We start from the raw sequence: 21936 nt of genomic DNA, 5'->3' as shown, positions 1-21936 counted from the left end.
CCTTGAAAAATTATATTATTTAATTTTATAATTTAATTATTCTCATATAAAATTAATCTCTCGTCCAAAAACGAACTTCTTTTGAAAAGCAGTGTCGTTTATATCAACTTCAATTTTGATATCCAATTTATATCAAAAGAATTGCGAATGTCATAGTTATTTCTACGAACAGATCCAAAACTTCACATCAGAACTACGAACGCAGAAACACAAAAGTAAATAAAAAAAATCACAACACACATATATAAATTTTGATACACAGTATTCAAGCAGTAAATGCAAATCAATGTTGATATAAAGCTGTTTCCTACAAGCAACCCTGAATACATATCGGGAGACCACATTTGAACTGACATTGTGAAAAACTTGCCTCACAGTTTAGCAAGAAATAGTAACATAGCATGTACTTCAAAACTAGCTTAGTATATAAAACAAGTTCCCAACGACTGCCTAATGAATTCAACATTTGAATAATGCGTAGGTTTGTGTGACCTTTTGATCCAACATTATTTTACAGGAAAGTGAAAATGTTAAGGAATTGGTACAGAAACACATCGAAGACTAACAAAGAAACCTCCATTATCCGTCATACTATATTTGCATGAAATATTTTGACGTATGTGAAATTAGCGCTTTTAATGATTTTGATGTCATACTAACAATAACCACACAATTATCCATCATACTAAATTGTCATGACTTATTTTGACTTATTTGAATATAACATTGTAAATTATAATTTAGTAATGAAAAAGAACTTTGTCAAACACCGTTTACCGCATAGGTTTGCATAATTATTATTTGATGCTCTATCCTGCGCTTTAGATGCTTACAATATGACGTATAAAAGTCAATTAATCACCAGAAAAGATACGTTTATGTAACGGTTCAAATGACCATCTATGTGTATATAAGGGTCCACATTTTGTGTGTGTGTCACCGCCGCATCCTCAAGATGACGAATTTCGCAGTCCTCGTAAGCCTCTGCATTGCCGGCGTCCTGGCCTCTCCTTACGGTAAGTGTTATTAGAACTTGTAGGCTGTTTTGTGCTAAAACAGTTACACATTAAATTAGGCAAAATATTATCCTTGTTTGTTAACTAAGTGCCACGATATGAATAAAACAATTATAAACACCGCGAAACTCACACTGTTCGGTAATTCTTATGCAATAAATGATGGCCTACGTATTCTTCTTCAGTCATGGACGATCAAATATATAGTTTTAATCTATGTTTGTTTGTGATATTGTACATTAATTTGTTTTTCAACTAACTCGAGAAATGTTTTACTTAGGACATCGCAAATAATGCAAATTTGTTAAAGAACTTTCGTTCGGCTTTTTATTTAACACTGTGAGTGGTAAGTCAGATTTTAACTTGTTAATGACTACTTAATTATGGGCCCACGGTTGGGTTCGACTCTTCATTTAACGAGTTTGCACTTATCCTTCCACGGCGTTTGACCCCAGGCTTAGTCATATTTACGTGTCATACCGAGATGTTTGCATCGCGCTGTGTCATAAATGCAAGCATGCATTTGCCTTATATTAATGGGACTTGATCTGCTTAAAAGGGGTTAAATGCATGTGCGTAAAGTGTCGTCCCAGATTAACCCGTGCATGCCACACAGGCTTATCAGAGACGACACTTTCCGCTTTTGTGGTATTTAAACGTCCACAAAAAGTGTCTTCTTATAAAAAATCCAGTGAAGCGGAAAGTATCGTCCCTAATAAGCCTGTGCTAATCTGGGACGACACTTTACGCCCATTAATTTAACCCCGTTTTCACAGAGCGCGGCTCAAATGATAAGCGTGGGCCAAACTAGAAATGGGAGAAAGTAAGGAATACATTTGAATAAAAAATGCTGGCGATTTTCTGTGAACATTTATGTTCAAAGTACCTCATAACTTTTTTGATATTGCTACATATACGATTAAAGGTTATTGACCCGAACAAAATGATACTTAGATTTATTAAATACCTTTTGACCGTTTGCCAGTAGAACATCCTGCGTTGACAATACTCATTATCTTTTTTTCGTAAACTATCATTATCATTGTCACTTATTGAAACATACAGAGTAATTTAAAGAAAACTTTTTTGTTATTATTGTTGGTAATTAAAAATAATGTCAAAAACGGTTTTCCATGAATTGACGACTGCACTACTAGATTGCTCTGGGAACGTGTATCAGGCTGTTTGGTTGTGAAAAGAAGCAATTATTTAGCAGCACAACTTCAACAAATAAATTCACGAATACATTTTGTCTTACTTTTATTTCTGACTTAGGAGATGACTATAGTAGGCAGTGGTTATGGAGGTAAGAAAGTCGGAAGTTTCGGTTATGGGGGTGGAGTCGGAGGGTGGGGCGGCGGATTTGGCGGAGGTTACGGAGGTGGATTTGGTGGCAAGAAATCCGGAGGATATGGCGGTGGATTCGGAGGTTACAGAGGGAGGATACGGAGGTTATGGCGGTTTCGGATTCGGCGGCGGATACGGTTCTTATGTCAGTGGATACGGAGGCAAGAAAAACGTAGGATATGGCGGATGGATTCGGTGGTTACGGTGGTGGAGGATTCGGAGGTTTTGGCGGTTACGGTGTCGGCGGCGGATTCGGTTCTTATGGCAGTGGATACGGAGGCAAAAAAAGCGTAGGATATGGGGGTGGACTCGGAGGTTACGGTGGTGGAGTATTCGGAGGTTTTGGCGGTTAAGGTGTCGGCGGCGGATTCGGTTCTTATGGTGGGGGATACGGTGGCAAAAAGTCCGTAGGATATGGCGGAGGACTCGGAGGTTACGGTGGTGGAGGATACGGAGGTTTTGGCGGTTACGGTGTCGGCGGCGGATTCGGTTCTTATGGTGGTGGATACGGTGGCAAGAAGTCCGTAGGATATGGCGGAGGATACGGCGGTGTGGGTGGAGGATACGGAGGTTTTGGCGATTACGGTGTCGGCGGTGGATTCGGATCTTATGGTGGTGGATTCAGAAGGCAAGAAATATTAAATGGTAAACATTAATATAATAATTTGTTATTTCCTACATTTGGGTATGTTCGTTCGTTTGAATCTCGTGAAACACAAGTAGCATTCTTTTCTTGACGTTGTATTTTGTCAATGAAAAAAAACTAAACAATCATCGAAATTAAACCTGTTTTAAATAGTTTTGCTGTGCATACATGTATTGCATTTGTAATGTATGCTCCTAAAATCTGATTTCGCTAATTAACCTCATATAGATACATCATTCGTTAACTGAACTGAAGTCCCCTGATCGTGTTCGTGAAAAGCAACATAGACAATCCGGAAAAAAGTCTAGTCAATAATTATCAGTTTTGAACCAATTACTGTCTATATTGGCCGTGCTCTGTGAAATAGGTCTTTAATGCATGTGCGTTAAGTGTCGTCCCAGAGAAGCCTGTGCACTCCACTTAGGCTTATCAGGGACGACACTTTCCGCTTTAATTGTACTTTTCGTTTACAGAAAGTCTCTTCTTAGCAAAAATCCGGCTTCGTCCCTGATTAGCATGTGCGGACTGCGCAGGCTTATTTTGGACATATATATATATATATAATCAATTATGCAGCTTTGTCACGGTACATTATGCAGAATACAATTTGAGGACTTGCGGTTAGTTCTTCTCATTGCAAAAATACTTAATAATTCGAAGATTTTCGGATGTTTTGCCAGACTGTTAACGTTACAATTTCCCATCATTTTATTGTATAAAGCGTACATAGTATGGTACACACTTGATAAACTGTTCAATATAAAATTGAAAATGTGAAAATCTTGTTCAGGTCCAAATGTATTATGATAATGTTATTCCTACGGCTCCTTCTGGAGTTTCTTATTTGTTAATTGTTGTTCATACAAACTCACACATATTTTTCCTCGTGTTTTTTTTTTCAGGAAAGAAAACGACGGACTGACCAGATATGTCCCCACAGTGCTTTATCACTGATTTTATGACCCTTATTTCGTGTTATTGTTGCATTAGCATGTATTTAAAATAATCTTTGCATTGAACTTCTCTGTGTTGTGTTCCTTTTTATACTCGTGGAATTAAAAAATCACACGAATGTACTCCAATAATTAGAGCGTGCTTTATTGTTTAAATGTCTACGAAATTTACCTTTCAAATATAAGCGCAATATAGTCCGCATAACAAATTGTGGAAAAACTATAGTACTTACACAAAATTGCCATTGCGGACTGAACAGACTAATCTGGGATGACACTGCACGCACTTGCGTTAGGCCCAGTTTGCTCAGAACAAGGCTCAAATTATCTCTTAGCTAAGGCCAAAATAAAAAATAGGTCCGTTTCTGGTCTCCTTAGAAAAAAAAAACAGGGTCGGTAGGTAGGGATTTTATTTTTTATTTTTTTTTTGGAGGGGGGCGGGGGTACTTAAATGGAAGGCTACTTAAGCTTTTTATAAGAAATACATGTATATATATGCTTTGTTTGCTTGATATTACATCTTATATGAACGAAAATGATTTTTTTTATTTTGTTTTTGGCGACCCCAATAAAATGTTGAGGGTCGGCGCCGATTCGGGAGACACGGTCGGGCGACCCGAAACGGACCTATTTTTATTTTTGGTCTAACTAAGCAGAAACATTGTACACAATGATACATCATCTGAAGTCCCGCATAAATTAAATTTTTATTGTTATGTAAATTAAACTAAACCTTGTAACTTGCCTATTTGTCAAACCTCTTCACGAATCGAATGCGTGTTTGCAAAAATATAGACACAACAGAGCTGTTAAGATACGCAGACATTTTGTACAAAACATGTACTTAAACTGCAATGAATTTCCCTTTAAACTTCTAAATACGTACGATAATCAATATGTCGATTATATCTTACCATCAAATGATACAATTGCATATAATTTACAATATTATCAAAACTATACTCTTTTCTTTATATACTACCTGATTTTGAATCAGGAATAAAAGTAAAATACTTTTACAATATTAAATATAAAGTGGTCAAAAAACAAAAGTTGATCATAGAAACTCTCGTGCGAAGACATGACGTTTTGATTTCTTGGTAAACGCACAAAATCTGTCCAAAAGGGTTGCTGATGTAAGAGAGTTTGTGTGCGCAATATTTTCCACAGTGTGCAAGGGGGGTTTATGCATGTGCGTAAAGGCACAGGCTAGTCTTGGACGACACTTAACGCACATGCATTTAAACGTTCCGGACGAGATGACGGATTCGAATTTGCAATTAAGTAACGTTATGAACACATATCTGAAGCGGGATCAATCATGAAATGAAATACACTGAATCAAATACCGCGTCGTATATCAGGTATGGTTTAACAATTATTTTCGTAATGTGATGTTCTAATCATAGCTACACAGAAAGTAGCAAATAGAGAATACTAGGTCGGTGCCGAATAAAGCGAAGTTTAATTTAGAAAATCTGAACCACGAGCCTTGGCAAGTGGTTCAGATTTTCGGGACGAGCAAAATGAACTTCGCTTTATTCGGCACCGACCTAGTATTCGATTTATCCCATCAATTTTCTTAGTCGTCAATGATTTCTTTAAAAATATAATAGGAATATAGAAATACACGGAAAATCTCAAAGTTATTTTAAGCAAACATTGTTTTATTCTTTTCTTTGTGCCGAACCTAATATATTAAAAAAAGATCAGGCACTACCCTGTTTTTCTGTTGATCATACCTATACATCCCCGATTATAACGAAATAATGAAAAAAATAAACACAATCACGAACACACATAAATAAATCTTGGTACAAAGTTTTCAAGCAGTTAATGCAAATCAATGTTGATGTTAGGCTGTTTCTTGAAAGCCTTCCTGATTGCATCTCGGGTGACCACCTTTGAACTGAAAATGTGGAAAACAAAATTGATGTTTAATTCGGGGCACTTGCCTCACGCTTTACCAAGAAATATTAACATAACATGTACTTCAAAACTAGCAAAGTACATAAAACATAAGTTCCCAATGTCTGACTAATAAATTCAACATTTGAATTATGCGTAGGTTTGTGTGGTCCAGCATTATTTTACAGACATGGAAACTGTCCAGGAATTGGAACATAAAAACATATTTTGATGACTAACAAAGAAACCATTATTATCCGTCATACTACATTTTCATGAAATATTATGACGTATGTGAATTAACGCTTTTAGTGATAGTTTATGTAACATATTAACACTAAATTCACAATTATCTATCATACTTAATTGTCATGATTTACTTTGTACATATAACACAGTTCATTATGATTTAGTAATGACCACGTACTTTGTCAAACACCATTTACCGTATAAGTTTGCATAATTATTATTCGATGTTGTAATTTGAGCTTTAGATGCATACAATATGATGCATAAACGCCAATAAATTACCCGAGCAGACACGTTTATGTAACGGTTCAAATGACCGTGAATGTGTATATAAGGGTCCACATTTTGTGTGTGTTTCACAGTGGATCCAACCGCAGCCCCAAGATGATGAATATCGCAGTACTCGTAAGCCTCTGCATTGCCGGCGTTCTGGCCAGTAAAGACGGTAAGTGTTATTAGTACTTGTAGGTTGTTTTGTGCCAGAACAGTTACAAAATAAAATTAGGTATATTATTATCCTTGTTTGTTAACTAATTGCCATGATATGAATAAAAAAAGTATTAACACCGCGAAAACTCACACTGTTAGGTAATTCTTATACAATAAATGATGGACTTTGTATTCTTCATCATGCGACGTCTCATCTGGGTCTACGCTGTTTGCCAGAGCCTTTTTTCAAGACGCTAGGCATTAATGGGTTAACTTGTTTATGACTGCTTAATTATAGGCCCGCGGTGGGGTTCGACTCTTCAATTGACCGGTTTGCACGTATCGTTCCAAAACGTTGACCCCAGACTTAGTCATATTTTTGTGTCATCTCGAGATTTATGCATCGCGCTGTATCATAAAGGCAATAATGCATTTGCCTTATATAAATGCGACGTGCTCTGCTTAAATTAGGTTAATGCTGTGCATTCCGCACAGGCTAATCAGAGACGACACTTTCCGCTTTTTTTTCATTTACAGACAGTCTCTTCTAAGCAAAAATCCAGTTTAAAGGGAAAGTATCGTCCCTAATTAGGCTGTGCGGACTGCACATGCTAATCTGGGACGACATTGTACGCCGATGAATTTAAACCCGTTTTCACAGAGCGCTGCTCAAATGAAAAACGTGGGCCAACTAAGAACTAGAAATGGGATAAAGTAAGGAATACATTTGAATTAAAACTGAGGCGCTTTTCTGTGTACATTAATGCTCAATGAACCTTATAACTTCTATGATATTGCAAGAAAAACGCCAATTATGAAAAAGCTACATTATTCGATTTAAGGTTACTGACCCGAACAAAATGATACTAAGATTTATTAAATACACTTTGACCCCTTGCCAGTAAAACATCCTGCGGTGAAATTACTCATTGTCTTTTTTTGTAAACTATCATTATGAGTAACACTCATTGAAACATACAAAATAATTTAAAGAAAACGTTTTTGTTATTTTTGTTGGTTATTAAAAATACTATGTCAAAAACGGTATTCCATGAATTGCCCATTGCTTTACTAGATTGCTCTAGTAACGTGTATCAGTCTGTTTGGTTGTGAAAAGTAGCAATTATTTTGGAGCACAACTTCAACAAATAAATCGAATAATACAATTTGTCTTACTTTTGTTTCTGACTAAGATGGCAAGAAATACGGAGGATATGGCGGTGGACTCGGGGATTACGGAGGTGGAGGATACGGAGGTTTTGGCGGTTCCGGTTTCGGCGGTGGATTCGGCGGTTTTGGCGGTGGTTACGGAGGCAAAAAATACGGAGGATATGGCGGTGGACACGGGGGTTACGGAGGTGGAGGATACGGAGGTTTATACGGAGGTGGATACGGAGGCAAGAAATACGGAGGATATGGCGATGCACTCGGAGGTTACGGTGGTGGAGGATACGGAGGTGGATACGGAGGTTTTGGCGGTTCCGGTTTCGGCGGCGGATTTGGTTCTGATGGCGGTGGACACGGTGGTTACGGAGGTGGAGGATACGGAGGTGGATACGGAGGCAAGAAATACGATGGATATGGCGGTGGACACGGAGGTTACGGTGGTGGAGGATACGGAGGTGGATACGGAGGCAAGAAATACGGAGGATATGGCGGAGGATACGGCGGTGTTGGTGGAGGATACGGAGGTTACGGTGGTGGAGGATACGGAGGTGGATACGGAGGCAAGAAATATTAAATGGTAAACATTAATATAATAATTTGGCATTTCCTATATGTTTGGATGTTAGTTCGTTTGAATCTCGTGAAACACTAGTAGCATTTTTCTCTTGACGTTGTATTTTGTCGATGAAAAAAACCTTTTTTAAATAGTTTTGCTGTGCATGCATGTATTGCATTTGTAATGTATGCTCCTAAAATCTGATTTTGGTAATGAACCTCATAGATACATCATTCGTTTACTCAAGTAACCTGATCGTGTTCGTGTAAAGCAACACAGACAATACGGAGAATAGCCCGGTCAATATTGATCAGTTTTAGGACCAATTACTGTCTATATGGCCCGTGTCCTGTGAAAAAGATTTTTAATTTATGTACGTGAAGTGTCGTCCCAAATAAGCCTGTGCACTCTCACCGGTTTATCAGGGACGACACTTTCAGCTTTAATGGCATTGTTCGTTACAGAAAGTCTATTCATCAGCAAAAATCTAGTTTATTTCAGCAAAAATCCAGTTTAGGCGGAAAGTTTCGTCCCCGATTAGCCTGTGCGAACTGCACAGGCTAATGTGCGACGACACTTTACGCACATGCATTAAACTCCCTTTTCACAGAGCCCGGTCCAAATGTTAATTTCTAAACCTTAGAGGACCATCGTGGCATCATCTTAATGAATATTACAGTAGACTATATATTCCAAAACGCAAACGATAAGCATCTAAAACAAACATTTATTATATATATAATAAATTATGCAGCTTTGTCACGTTAAATTATGCAGAATACAATTTGAATACTTGCGGTTAGTTCTTCGCATTGCAACAACACTTTATAATTCGAAGATTTTCGGATGTTTTGCCAGACTATTTACGTTTAAATTTCCCACCATTGTATTGTTTAACCCATTTATGCCTAGCGTCTAGAAAAAAAGGCCTTGGCAAACAGCGTAGACCCAGATGAGACACCGCATGATGCGTCGTCTCATCAGGGTTTGCGCTATTTGCTTAAAGGAATTTCTGTAAGAAATATTCTAAATATAGAAATAAATATACTAGACATCCCTAATTTGGAAATAAATTGATCCAATTTAGAAGGATGGGAGAAGCCACTAGGCATAAATGGGTTAAATCGTGAATAGTATGTTACATAATTGATTAAATGTATAGTATAAAATTGAAAATATGGAAATCTTGTTCAAGTCACAAGGTATTATAATAAAGTAATTCCTACGGCTCCATCTGGAGTTTCTTATGTGTTAATTGTTGTTCATACAAACTCACACATATTTTTCCTCGTGTTTTTCAGGAAAGAAAACGACGGACTGACCAGATATGCCCAACAGTGCTTTAGCACTGATTGTATGACCCTTATTACGTGTTATTGTTGAATTAGCATGTATTTAATATAATCTTTATTGCATCGAACTTCTCTGTGTTGTGTTCCTTTTCATACTCGCGGAATTAAAAAAACACGAATGACTCCAATAATTAGAACGTGCTTTATTGTTTAAATTTCTACGAAATTTACCTTTCAAATATAAACGCAATATAGTCGCATAACAAATTGTGGTAAAACAATAGTACTTACACAAAATTACCGTTTGACCATCTTTCAGCAATAATAATAATGCCATGAAACAAATAAGGCAAAAAATCAGTAATTACGTTCCATATATTCTTATGCAAGTTTTCATTCATGTCATAATTTACAAAACAGTCAAGGAATTCTGTTAGTTAGGAAAAGTTATGATTTTCAGGACTCGTTTCCAAATAAAAATATCGAAGATCAGAATTTACTTGGATCTTTGTACTAAGAATCAATGCGGCGCATGTGTGCATTTCAGCGACCTATCAACAGGGTGAACGATCACGTGACTTTGTAGGGTTCCCCCTTTTAACTTTAATGGATTTAAACACGACGGTTAGTGGTGCTTTACTTTAAATAACTTTTTTAAACAATTTTTCTTTAGAATCAACTAGCGCATAAAATACAGGTTTTTATGCTGCTTATGGCAATGTGAAATACGTCAGAATTACTTAATCTAATAAGCCTGTGGTCTTGTCCAAAATTCGATTTGTACTACACGGTTATGTTTCACGGAACGTGAAATTATGTCAACGATTTCAGACGTTTTCAAGGATTTATTCTTATACCTTAACATATTCGCACAAACTACAACAACAACTGTCTTTTATGCACTAAAAGTTTTTACAAATTAATGTATTTCAATAACTTGAGATATTTGCAAAAATAGTTCTTAACGGTGTGATAACATTTGGTCTAGCACGTGTGTTAATCCCTGAAACCCCCGTTGATTCTGAACCCTGGTCAATATTGTGACAATTTACGCATACCGTTACGTGGAATGGCTGAACGCCTCTATTGCGTCACACCGGACTATTGAGAAAATAGCACGGTTATAAAACTTCGTAAAGTAGCTCATATGAAATGAATAATGCAAATACTATAATAAGCAGACAAAATATATTTGCTATGATCGTGTGACAATTACACATTTTCTGTCGAGCAAGCGCCCGGTAAAAAATAATAATTTTCTAATTTTACTGAAATTTTTTTTGAGCCTTGTTCTGAGAAAACTGGGCTTAATGCATGGAGTAAAGTGTCACCACAGATTAGCCTGTGTAGTCCGCATAGGCTAATCAGGGACGACACTTTCCGCCTTAACTTCATTTTTGGTAAGGACGGACTTCCTTGAAACTAAAAATACCATGAAAGCGGAAAGTGTCGTCCCTGATTAGACTGTGCGGACTGCACAGGCTAATCTTGGATGACACTTTACGCACATGCGTTAAGCCCAGTTTGCTCAAAACAAGGCTCAAATTATCTCAAGAAACCTAGTTCAAAACACATCTTAGCTAGCTAAGCAGAAACATGTTACAAAATGATACATCATCTTAAGCCCACATAAATTATATTTTTACATTTAATCGTTATGTAAATTAAACTTAGCTTGTAACTTGCCTATTTGTCAAACCTCTTCACGAATCGAATGCGTGTTAAGCAAAAATATAGACACAACAGAGCTGTTAAAATACGCAGACATTTTGTATAAAACATGTACTTAAACTGAAGTGAATTGCCCTTTAAACTTCCAAATACGAGCGAGAATCAATATGTCGATTATAACTTATCCTCAAATGATACAATTGCATATAATTTACAATATTGTCAAAACTATACTCTTTACCTTATATACTACCTGATTTTGTTACAGGAATAAAAGTAACTACTTTTAACAATAATACATTTGAACTGGCCATAAAACATAAGTTGATAATAGAAACTCTCGTGCGAAAACATGACGTTTTGTTTTCTTGGTAAACGCAAAAAAAATCTGCCCAAAAGGGTTGCTGTTGTAAGAGAGAATGTGTGCGCAATCTTTTCCACAGCGTTCAAGTTTTGAAAGCTCTATCATCAAGCATCATTAGCCTTTGTATAGATATGGTCCGCGTTCTGTCAAATGGGGTGGGGGGGGGGGTTAATGCAAGTGCGCTAAGTTTCGTCCCAGATAAACCTATTCAGTCCGCACAGGCTAATCTGGGACGACACTTTTCGCCTTAACCTGATGTTTTTCAATAAGAGACTTTCTTCAAACGAAAATATCAACGGAAAAGGCCGTCTCTGACAGGCTAATCTTGGACGACACTTTACGCACATGCATTTAAACCCCTTTTCACAGAGTAATGCCCATATATTCTTTTAACTCCGATAATTTCATCGCTTGAATTCCATCATCCAATTTTACAATGTACAGACTCCCATAATTATTGGGTTTAACTAAAGAGTAAAATTCAAGTTAACTGCGCCCATCACACGTTAAGTCAAATAGCACTGTACTTATATAGTGACGTTTATGAGAAACGTAAGTGGACTCAGCAATTATACAGATATATCAAACAATTACGTAAAAAAGTTAAGTCTTTCTTTGTATCAATATGCACTCAATGTCTTTCTGCATTATTTTTGTAATCGAGTTCTAAAAAGCATATTGAAATTTACATGACCATGGCGGCTAAGAATTAGGAAACTGGTCATTTAAGATTCCAATTAGCAGTTATTACTTTGGTGCTGTAACTTTTTCTTTCAATCCTTACTACTTTCGTTTTATCGACAATCAACCCGGATATATCTGATTATAAGCAAGATAATTTATTTTTCAGTCGCATTTTTTTAAAACCATAAAACAAGCAAATGATTGCCTATAAACGGGTTTAAGTCCCTCAAGTGCTTTGATATTGACCATTTCAAGGCTTTGACTGCGTAGAAGCACAGCGATGACCAAGAAAAAGAAGAACGACTGAACAATTATAACTAGAGTTTCTCTCTTGATAATGTTTCTGGAACTTATTCCTAATGTGTGTCACCCGCACACTTGGAATGGTAAGACTTTCTATTTTATTAATAGTTATACTTTAAAACTCCATATCCTTCGACAATGATTCTTAACAGTTCTAAAAATTGTACGTAGCGTCTTTATAGTTAAACCTATTGGACACAAATATACCTATATTAATTTATAAGTAAGACTTTAATTAAATAAATTTGGGCTTAATGTCTTTTCAGTTGAACCTTTAATTTCAACGTCCTTCGACAAAAATTCAATATATACGAAATGGCATCTGTTTTTTATGGATGACCATGACATTGATTTGTACCTTTATATCACTGAAAAGGGGTTTATTTGTAAAACATAATTTACTTTTTAAGGTTTTATATCTTTATAATTATTCCTTTAACCCCCTGTTTGAAAATAGTTAGACAAATGCCGAAAAGGAATCTGTTTTATGGAAGAGCATGACGTTTTTTTCAATGAGAAAGTAATTTATTACTTAAGGCTTTATGACCGTTATAGTTAAATTTTAAAAGACTTGTCCTTCGAAATTAATTAAACAGATTCTAAATAAACATCAGGTCTAATGGTAAACATGACGTTTATTTCACTGAAAACAGTTGTATGTGTAAGCAAAACATTTATCATGATAAGCTTTCGGAGCGCTTTATATGCACAAAACATAAACCATAGAGAGCAAACTGAAGATTCAAGAGGAATCACAAACAAACGTGTAGAGAAAGTAAACAATAAATTATAACAAGATTACTTTAACCGAAAGCCATAACCTTTTTGGGAAGGAAATTAATAACCGTTGGAAACCATTTCAAAAGTTTAAGTTTTTGTTAACGAAGGCTTCAAGACCCTCAATACCCTTTTATATTTTTAAGCTTTTGAGCAATATTTGAACATATTACATGATTAAGGAAAACATTGACGATATGTACACTACATCTGAGAAAATCATATTGATTTTATAGTGTATGCTGACGGATTTTGCATCCTTTCAAACATTGTTGCTACTACAATTGGTGACTTTTCTTACGCAACACGCACGTGTTGACTTTCTAAGGCATCAGTTTTCAATCTGTAATGCAATAAAAGGTTCACAGGTAGAATTTTAAATCAATATCTTTAATCATGAAGGAGATATTCAAGTTGGAAAAGTGTCGCATAAGAAAAGTCTCCAAGTTGATGGTTGGTTTGCGAACAACACATATTAATTTAAACTACGACGTGAGGAAACCATTAAAGGCTTCTTTCATCGTCATAGTTTTAAATTGATGATTAAATGCAAACACGAACCTTTTTTCCTACTTACATAGAAGACAAATTTAGATGCAATGATTAATGTTTCCATGTTAATTATCATGAACAGGATATATAGTAAAATACCACGTTACATAAGTGATTGATTCCTGGAATTGAATAATTTATTTGTAATGTAATTGAGTACTTTATTTGCGGCAAAGATCATGCCACATATTGTTTAATAATAATAATAATAATAATAAAATCTTTATTTAAAGAAGATAGACTTGTTAAGAAATACATCAGATGAAATTACATAATATGCAATTTATATAATACATTTCTTATTTTCAACAAGGTCTTCTAACAAGAAACAATTTACAACAAATACATCATATTTCATCTTGAGCAATAAGAACAAAACATAAAGAATCATATATGCATACACATATAATGATATATATTATAATTAAAAACAAAATGACAGACATAAAACTACAATAACCATTTATGCAAGAACAGTATTTAAACATTAAACTAATGTTATTTACTAAAACAACATGAAGCATGTTCAGTTTATTTCATAAAGTGTGGAAGAAAGATAAGCTTTTAATTTTTTCTTAAATGTAATTAAATTGTTTGTTTGACGTATAGATTGGGGTAACGAATTCCAAATTGTTTTGCTAGAAAATTCAAACGATTGTTTGAAATAGTTTGTTTTTGGTATTCGCACTAGCTTTAAATCCCCCTTTTCGCAAGATCGCAAGTTATAGTGAATATTTTGTGATGGTGTCAAAAGGTTTGTGTTACAAAATAAACATTTCAAAGGCGTCCCTTTGATGCTTTGCGAAAGTAGCTTTCTGGTTATGATGTTGCATTATACTTGTTGGTCTGTCCATATTATGACACAGAATAAAAAGACAATGTGGTCACGCTTATCATAAACAACTCGGAAAGAAGTACTTAACCTTCGCAGAGCATATAGCATGAGCTTATTTCAAACGATACATGATATCGATAGAACCATGTAACAATCGAACTAGTTTTAAAACTATCGTCATGTACCAAACAATAAAGAAATGTTTCGTTTTCATGTCTTTATACGTCAAACAGATCGAAACTCACTTGATGTGTGTGTTTATAGATCTATCAACACCACTTATCATTTATACTAGGGTACGTTCCGGACGAGATGACGGATTCGCAATTAAGTAACGTTAGGAACACATATCTGAAGCGAGATCAATCATGAAATGAAATACAATGAATCAAATACCGCGTCGTATATAAGGTATGGTTTAACAATTATCATCGTAATGTGATGTTCTAAGCATAGCTACACAGAAAGTAGCAAATAGAGAATACTAGGTCGGTGCCGAATAAAGCGATGTTTATTTTTAGATAATCTGAACCACGAGCCTTGGCAAGTGGTTCAGATTGTTGGGCCGAACAAAATGAACGTCGCTTTATTCGGCACCGACTTAGTATTCGATTTATCCCATCAATTTTCTTAGTCGTCAATGATTTCTTTAAAAATATAATAGGAAAATAGAAATACACGGAAAATCCAAAATTTATTTTAAGCAAACATTGTTTTATTCTTTCCTTTGTGCCGAGCCTAATATATTAAAAAAAGATCAGGCACTACACTGTTTTTCTGTTGATCATACCTCTACGTCTCCGATTTTAAAGAAATAATGAAAAAAATAAACACAATCACGAACACACATATATAAATCTTGGTTCAAAGTTTTCAAGCAGTTAATGCAAATCAATGTTGATGTAAGGCTGTTTCCTGAAAGCCTTACTGAATTCATCTCGTGTGACCACCTTTGAACTGTAAATGTGGAAAACAAAATTGATGTTTAATTGGGGCACTTGTCTCACGCTTTACCAAGAAATATTAACATAACATGTACTTCAAAACTAGCAAAGTACATAAAACATAAGTTCCCAACGTCTGAATAATAAATTCAACATTTGAATTATGCGTAGGTTTGTGTGGTCCAGCATTATTTTACAGAAAAGTGAAAATGAATTAGTACAGAAACACGTCGGTGACTAAAGAAACCTCTATTATTCGTCATAATACATTTTCATCAAATAGTTTAACGTATGTGAAATTAACACTTTTAATGAAAGGTTTGTAACATACACACATTCAACTCATAATTATTCATCATACTACATTTTCATGAGTTATGACTTATGTGAATTTAACTCTGTTCATTATAATTAAGTAATGAACAAGTACTTTGTCAAACACCGTTTACCGTATAAGTTTGCATTATTATTATTTAATGTTCTATCTTGCGCTTTTAGATGCTTACAATATGATGTATAAACGCCAATAAATCACCTGAACAGACACGTTTATGTAACGGTTCAAATGATCGTTAATGTGTATATAAGGGTCCACATTTTGTGTGTGTTTCACAGTGGATCCAACCGCAGCCCCAAGATGACGAATTTCGCAGTTCTCGTCAGCCTCTGCATTGCCGGCGTTCTGGCCAGTAAGGACGGTAAGTGTTTTAGTACTTGTAGGTTGTTTTGTGCCAGAACAGTTACAAAATAAAATTAGGTATATTATTATCCTTGTTTGTTAACTAAGTGCCATGATATGAATAAAAAAAGTATAAACCGCGAAAACTCACACCGTTCGGTTATTCTTATACAAAAAACGATGGACTTTGTATTCTTCTTCAGTCATGGACAATCAAATATATTTTTTTAATCTATGTTTGTTTGTGATATTATACTTTTTTTTTCATTTTTATTCCAACGAATTCGAGAATTGTTGTACTTTGGACATCGCAAATAATGTAATTTTGCTAACGAACTTTCGGTTGGCTTTTTATTTAACACTTTGAGTGGTAAGTGAGATTTTGACTTGTAAATGAGTGCTTAATTATGGGCCCGCGGTGGGGTTCGATTCTCCATTTAACCGGTCTGCATGTATCGTTCCAAGGCGTTGACCCCAGCTTTAGTCATATGTTGTGTCATCACGCTGTATCATAAACGCAAGCATGCATTTGCCTTATATAAATGCGACGTGCTCTGCTTAATAGGGGTTTAATGCATGCGCGCAAAGTGTCGTCCCAGATTAACCTGTGCATTTGGCAAAATCCAGTAAAAGAGAAAAGTATCGTCCCTAATTGCGGACTGCATATGCTTATTTGGGACGACATTGTACGCCCATGAATTTAAACCCGTTTTTACAGAGCGCTGCTCAAATGAAAAACGTGGGCCAAATTAAGAACTAGAAATGGGATAAAGTAAGGAATACATTTGAATTAAAACTGTGGCGCTTTTTATGTACATTAATGTTGAATGAACCTTAACTTCTATGATATTGTAAAAATTACGCCAATTATGAAAAAGCTACATATACGATTAAAGAATACTGACCCGAACTAAATGATAATAAGATCTATTAAATACACTTTGACACCTTGCCAGTAAAACATCCTGCGTTGAAATTACTCATTATCTTTTTTTTTGTAAATTATCATTATCATTAACACTCATTGAAACATACAGAATAATTTAAAGAAAACGTTTTTGTTATTTTTGTCAAAAACGGTATTCCACTAATTGACCGTTGCACTACTAGATTGCTCTAGGAATGTATATCAGTCTGTTTGGTTGTGAAAAGTAGTAATTATATCGGAGCACAACTTCAACAAATAAATCGACAAATACCATTTGTCTTACTTTTATTTCTGACTTAGGAGGCAAGAAATACGGAGGATATGGCGGCGGACTCGGGGGTTACGGAGGTGGAGGATACGGAGGTTTTGGCGGTTCCGGTTTCGGCGGTGGATTCGGCTCTTATGGCGGTGGATACGGTGGCAAGAAATACGGAGGATATGGCGGTGGACTAGGAGGTTACGGTGGTGGAGCCTACGGAGGTTTTGGCGGTTCCGGTTTCGGCGGTGGATTCGGCTCTTATGGCGGTGGGTACGGAGGCAAGAAATACGGAGGATATGGCGGTGGACTCGGAGGTTACGGTGGTGGAGGATACGGTGGTTTTGGCGGTTCCGGTTTCGGCGGTGGATTCGGCTCTTATGGCGGTGGATACGGAGGCAAGAACTACGGAGGATATGGCGGTGGACTCGGAGGTTACGGTGGTGGAGGATACGGAGGTTTTGGCGGTTCCGGTTTCGGCGGTGGATTCGGCTCTTATGGCGGTGGATACGGAGGCAAGAAATATGGAGGATATGGCGGTGGACTCGGAGGTTACGGGGGTGGAGGATACGGAGGTTTTGGCGGTTCCGGTTTCGGCGGTGGATTCGGCTCTTATGGCGGTGGATACGGAGGCAAAAAATACTGAGGATATGGCGGTGGATTCGGAGGTTAAGGAGGTATATACATTTATTGCATTTGTAATGTATGCTTCTTAAACCTGATTTCGATAGTGTACCTCATATAGATACATCATTAATCATCGTTCAGTCACCTGATCGTGTTCGTGTAAAGAAACACAGACATTCCACATAAAAGTCTGGTCAATAATTATCAGTTTTAACCAATTACTGTCTATATTGGCCGTGCTCTGTGAAATAGGGCTTTAATGCATGTGCGTTAAGTGTCGTCCCCGAGAAGCCTGTGCACTCCACTTAGGCTAATCAGGGACGACACTTTCCGCTTTAATGGCATTTTAAACAAATATTATATATATATATATATATATATATATATATATATATATATATATATATATATATATATATATATATATATATATATATATAATAAATTATGCAACTTTGTCACGGTACATTATGCAGAATACAATGTGAGAACTTGCGGTTAGTTCTTCTCATTGCAAAAATACTTAATAATTCGAAGTTTTCGGATGTTTTGCCAGACTATTTACGTTAAAATCTCCCATCATTGTATTGTTTAAATCGTGAATAGTATGTTGCACAATTGATTAACTGTTCAGTATAAAATTGAAAATATGAAAATCTTCTTCAGTTCCAAAGGTATTTTATAATGTTATTCCTACGGCTCCTTCTGGAGTTTCTTATTTGTAAATTGTTGTTCATACAAACTGAGACATATTTTTCCTCGTGTTTTTTTTTTTCAGGAAAGAAAACGACGGACTGATCAGATATGCCCCACAGTGCTTTTTCACTGAGTTTATGACCCTTATTACGTGTTATTGTTGCGTTAGCATGTATTTAATTCAATCTTTGCATTTAACTTCTCTGTGTTGTGTTCCTTTTCATACTCGTGGAATTAAAAAAAACACGAATGACTCCAATAATTAGAACGTGCTTTATTGTTTAAATGTCAACGAAATCTACCTTTCAAATATAAATGGAAAATAGTCGCATAACAAATTGTGGCAAAAGTATAGTACTTACACAAAATTGATATTGCGGACTACACAGGCTAATCTGGGATGACACTGCACGCACTTGCGTTAAGCCCAGTTTGCTCAGAACAAAGCTCAAATTATTTCAAGAAACCTAGTTCAAAACACATCTGAGCTAGCTAAGCAGAAAAATGGTAAACCATGATACATTATCTGAAGTCCCACATAAATTATATTTTTACATTTAATTGTTATGTAAAATAATATAAACTTGTAACTTGCCTATTCGTCAAACTTCTTCACGAACCGAATGAGTGTTTTGCAAAAATATAGACAAACGAAAGCTGTTAAAATACGCAGACATTACGTACAAAACATGTACTTGAACTACAATGAATTGCCCTTTTAACTTCTTAATATGTACGAGAATCAAAATGTCGATACTATCTTACCCTAAAATGATACAATTGCATATAATTAACAATATTGTCAAAACTATACTCTTTACTTTATATACTACCTGATTTTGTATCAGGAATAAAAGTAAATACTTTAACAATAATAAATTTGAAGTGGTCAAAAAACAAAAGTTGATCATGAAAACTATTGTGCGAAGACATGACGTTTTTGTTCTTGTTAAACGCACAAAATCTTTCCAAAAATTGCTGATGTAAGAGAGCATGTGCGCGCAAAATTTTCCACAGTGTGCAAGGGGTGTTTATGCATGTACGTAAAGTCTCGTCCCAGATAAGCATGTTCAGTCCGCACAAGCTAATCTGGGACGACACTTTCCGCCTAAACTAGATGTTTTTCAAGAAAAGACTTTGTTGAAACAAAAAATAGCTAAAACGCGGAAAGTATCGTACCTGATCTGCCTGTGCGGACTGCACAGACTAAACTTGGACGACACTTAACGCACATGCATTAAAACCCCTTGAATTCAATCATCCACTTTTACAATGTACAGACTTCCATCATTCCTTATACCTTATACGTCTCCTAAATAAACAACAAACACAACGATATAAATTGAAAATATAGCTTGTATTTTGGTATCTATGCGTACGACCAGATGACACATTTATAACGTATGACAATAAACAAATGTGAACAATTCACATGTTGATATAGATTTCATAACTCATACATGAACTAACGCTAAAATAGTTTACACACAAAAAACAACAACTGACTATATTCATGTAGATAAGCATTTTTATGAGGAAACTTGTCAATATTTTATATCCAATAAAATATTAAGAACGTGTTCTCTGGTTCGTATCGCAAAGCCGAATGACTTTTCCACGAGCATATTTACCCGCAAATACAATACACTGAGCGACCCCTTCAGGAGACTTTCGTATGCAAAGGAAAATAATTTTCCTCTAATTCTCTGCGCTCAAACTAGGAAAATTAAATTTCTTGGCTTTACATAAAGAGCTGAATTTGAGTTTACTGTGCCCATCGCACGTAAAGTCAAATAACATTGTATTTATGAAGTGGCGTTTATGAGAAACGTAAGTGGACTAAGCAATTATACAGATAGATCAAACAATTACGTAAATAAATTGAGTGTAACTTTGTATCAATATGCGATAAATGTCTTTCTGCATTTCTTTTGTATTCGAGTTCAAAAAGCATATTGTAATTTACATGACCATGGCGGCTAAGAATTTGAAATTTGGTTATTTAAGATTCCAATAAGCAGTTATAACTTTGGTTCTGTTACTTTTTTCTTTCAATCCTTAATACTTTCATTGTATTTTCGTTTTATCGAAATTAACATTCAACCCGGGTAAATCTTATTATAAGCAAGACAAGTAATTTTCAGTCACATATTTTTTAACCATAAAACTAGCAAATGATTGCCTTTAAACGGGTTTAAGTTCCTCAAGTGCTTTAGCATTGACCATTTCAAGGCTTTGACTGCGTAGAAGCTCAGCGATGACCAAGAAAAGGAAGAACGACTAAACAATTTTAACTAGAATTTCTCTCTTGATAATGTTTCTTGAGCTTATTCCTATATTGTGTCACCCGCACATGTGGAATGGTTTAGATTTTCTTTTTATTTATAGTTATACTTTAAAACTCCGTATCCTTCGAAAATGATTCATTAAATGATTAATGATAAAAAGAAAACAGTTTTAATAATTGTACGTAACGTCTTTATAGTTAAACCCATTAGATACACATATAACTATATTAATTAATAAGTACGAAATAAATTAAATTAATAAGGGCTTTAATTTTTTTTCAGTAATACCTTTAATTTCAACGTCCTTCGACAAAATTTCATTAGACGCGAAATGACATCTGTTTTTATGGAAGACCAAGACGGTTTTTTCACGTTTTTTTCACTGAAAAGGGGCTTACTGGTTAAACATAATTTACTTATTAAGGTTTTTCATCTTTATAATTATACCTTTAACCCCACTATCCCATCAACAATCCTTCGTCCTTATTTGCTCATTGTTTTTCTTATTATATTTTTTTCTATTTTTTTTCTTTTTTTTCTCCACTTTTTTCAAAACCTTCGTATATTTATCACTCATATTTTCTATGTCTAGCATAAACTAACTTATATTGTTCCCAATACACTGCCAATAATGTGTAAATATAATCCCAAGGAGAGAAACAATATAATAATCATTTCTTTCGTTTCAATCCTTTTCTGATATCTATTGTATTGTGTATTTTGATATATTGTTCTTGCCAAAAGAAATAAATATGTTTAAACTAACCCA

At 35.4% G+C, this 21936-nt stretch overlaps 2 protein-coding genes across 5 annotated transcripts; both read left to right on the top strand.

Moving 5' to 3' along the window:
* The first annotated feature begins 2346 nt into the window (after positions 1-2346).
* Positions 2347-9691, top strand: LOC127831322 (uncharacterized). Its single transcript, XM_052356290.1, has 5 exons — positions 2347-2524; positions 2718-2991; positions 6482-6564; positions 7742-8292; positions 9573-9691. The coding sequence occupies exons 1-4, from the start codon at positions 2347-2349 to the stop codon at positions 8287-8289; spliced, it is 1083 nt and encodes a 360-aa protein (XP_052212250.1). The 3' UTR covers positions 8290-8292; positions 9573-9691.
* Positions 9692-16310: 6619 nt separating this feature from the next.
* On the top strand, positions 16311-19077 carry LOC127882327 (ctenidin-1-like). 4 transcript variants are annotated; one of them, XM_052430895.1, is made up of 5 exons: positions 16311-16391; positions 17601-17634; positions 17752-17873; positions 17991-18233; positions 18962-19077. In XM_052430895.1, exons 1-4 carry the CDS (start codon positions 16331-16333, stop codon positions 18200-18202), a joined length of 429 nt encoding a protein of 142 aa, XP_052286855.1. In that variant the 5' UTR covers positions 16311-16330; the 3' UTR covers positions 18203-18233; positions 18962-19077. The 4 variants fall into 4 exon arrangements, with proteins under 4 accessions (XP_052286855.1, XP_052286856.1, XP_052286853.1 ...); XM_052430896.1 differs by having other exon boundaries at positions 17601-17756; XM_052430893.1 differs by having other exon boundaries at positions 17601-17873.
* The last annotated feature ends 2859 nt before the right edge of the window (positions 19078-21936 follow it).

This window comes from Dreissena polymorpha, chromosome 5 (genome assembly GCF_020536995.1).
Source record: "Dreissena polymorpha isolate Duluth1 chromosome 5, UMN_Dpol_1.0, whole genome shotgun sequence".
Taxonomy (NCBI): domain Eukaryota; kingdom Metazoa; phylum Mollusca; class Bivalvia; order Myida; family Dreissenidae; genus Dreissena; species Dreissena polymorpha.
The sequence above is the reverse complement of the archived record's forward strand: the minus strand, read 5'-3'. Positions and strand labels throughout refer to the sequence as shown.

Bases quoted from the DNA above. Each gene is read 5' to 3' on its own strand.
- LOC127882327 (XM_052430893.1), top strand. From the start codon at position 16,331: ATGACGAATTTCGCAGTTCTCGTCAGCCTCTGCATTGCCGGCGTTCTG. The intron at 16,392-17,600 runs GTAAGTGTTTTA...TTTCTGACTTAG, and splicing joins CGTTCTGGCCAGTAAGGACG to GAGGCAAGAAATACGGAGGA. The intron at 17,874-17,990 runs GTTACGGTGGTG...GTGGACTCGGAG, and splicing joins ATATGGCGGTGGACTCGGAG to GTTACGGTGGTGGAGGATAC.
- LOC127831322 (XM_052356290.1), top strand. From the start codon at position 2,347: ATGGGGGTGGAGTCGGAGGGTGGGGCGGCGGATTTGGCGGAGGTTACG. The intron at 2,525-2,717 runs GCAAGAAAAACG...TTGGCGGTTAAG, and splicing joins TTATGTCAGTGGATACGGAG to GTGTCGGCGGCGGATTCGGT. The intron at 6,565-7,741 runs GTAAGTGTTATT...TTTCTGACTAAG, and splicing joins CGTTCTGGCCAGTAAAGACG to ATGGCAAGAAATACGGAGGA.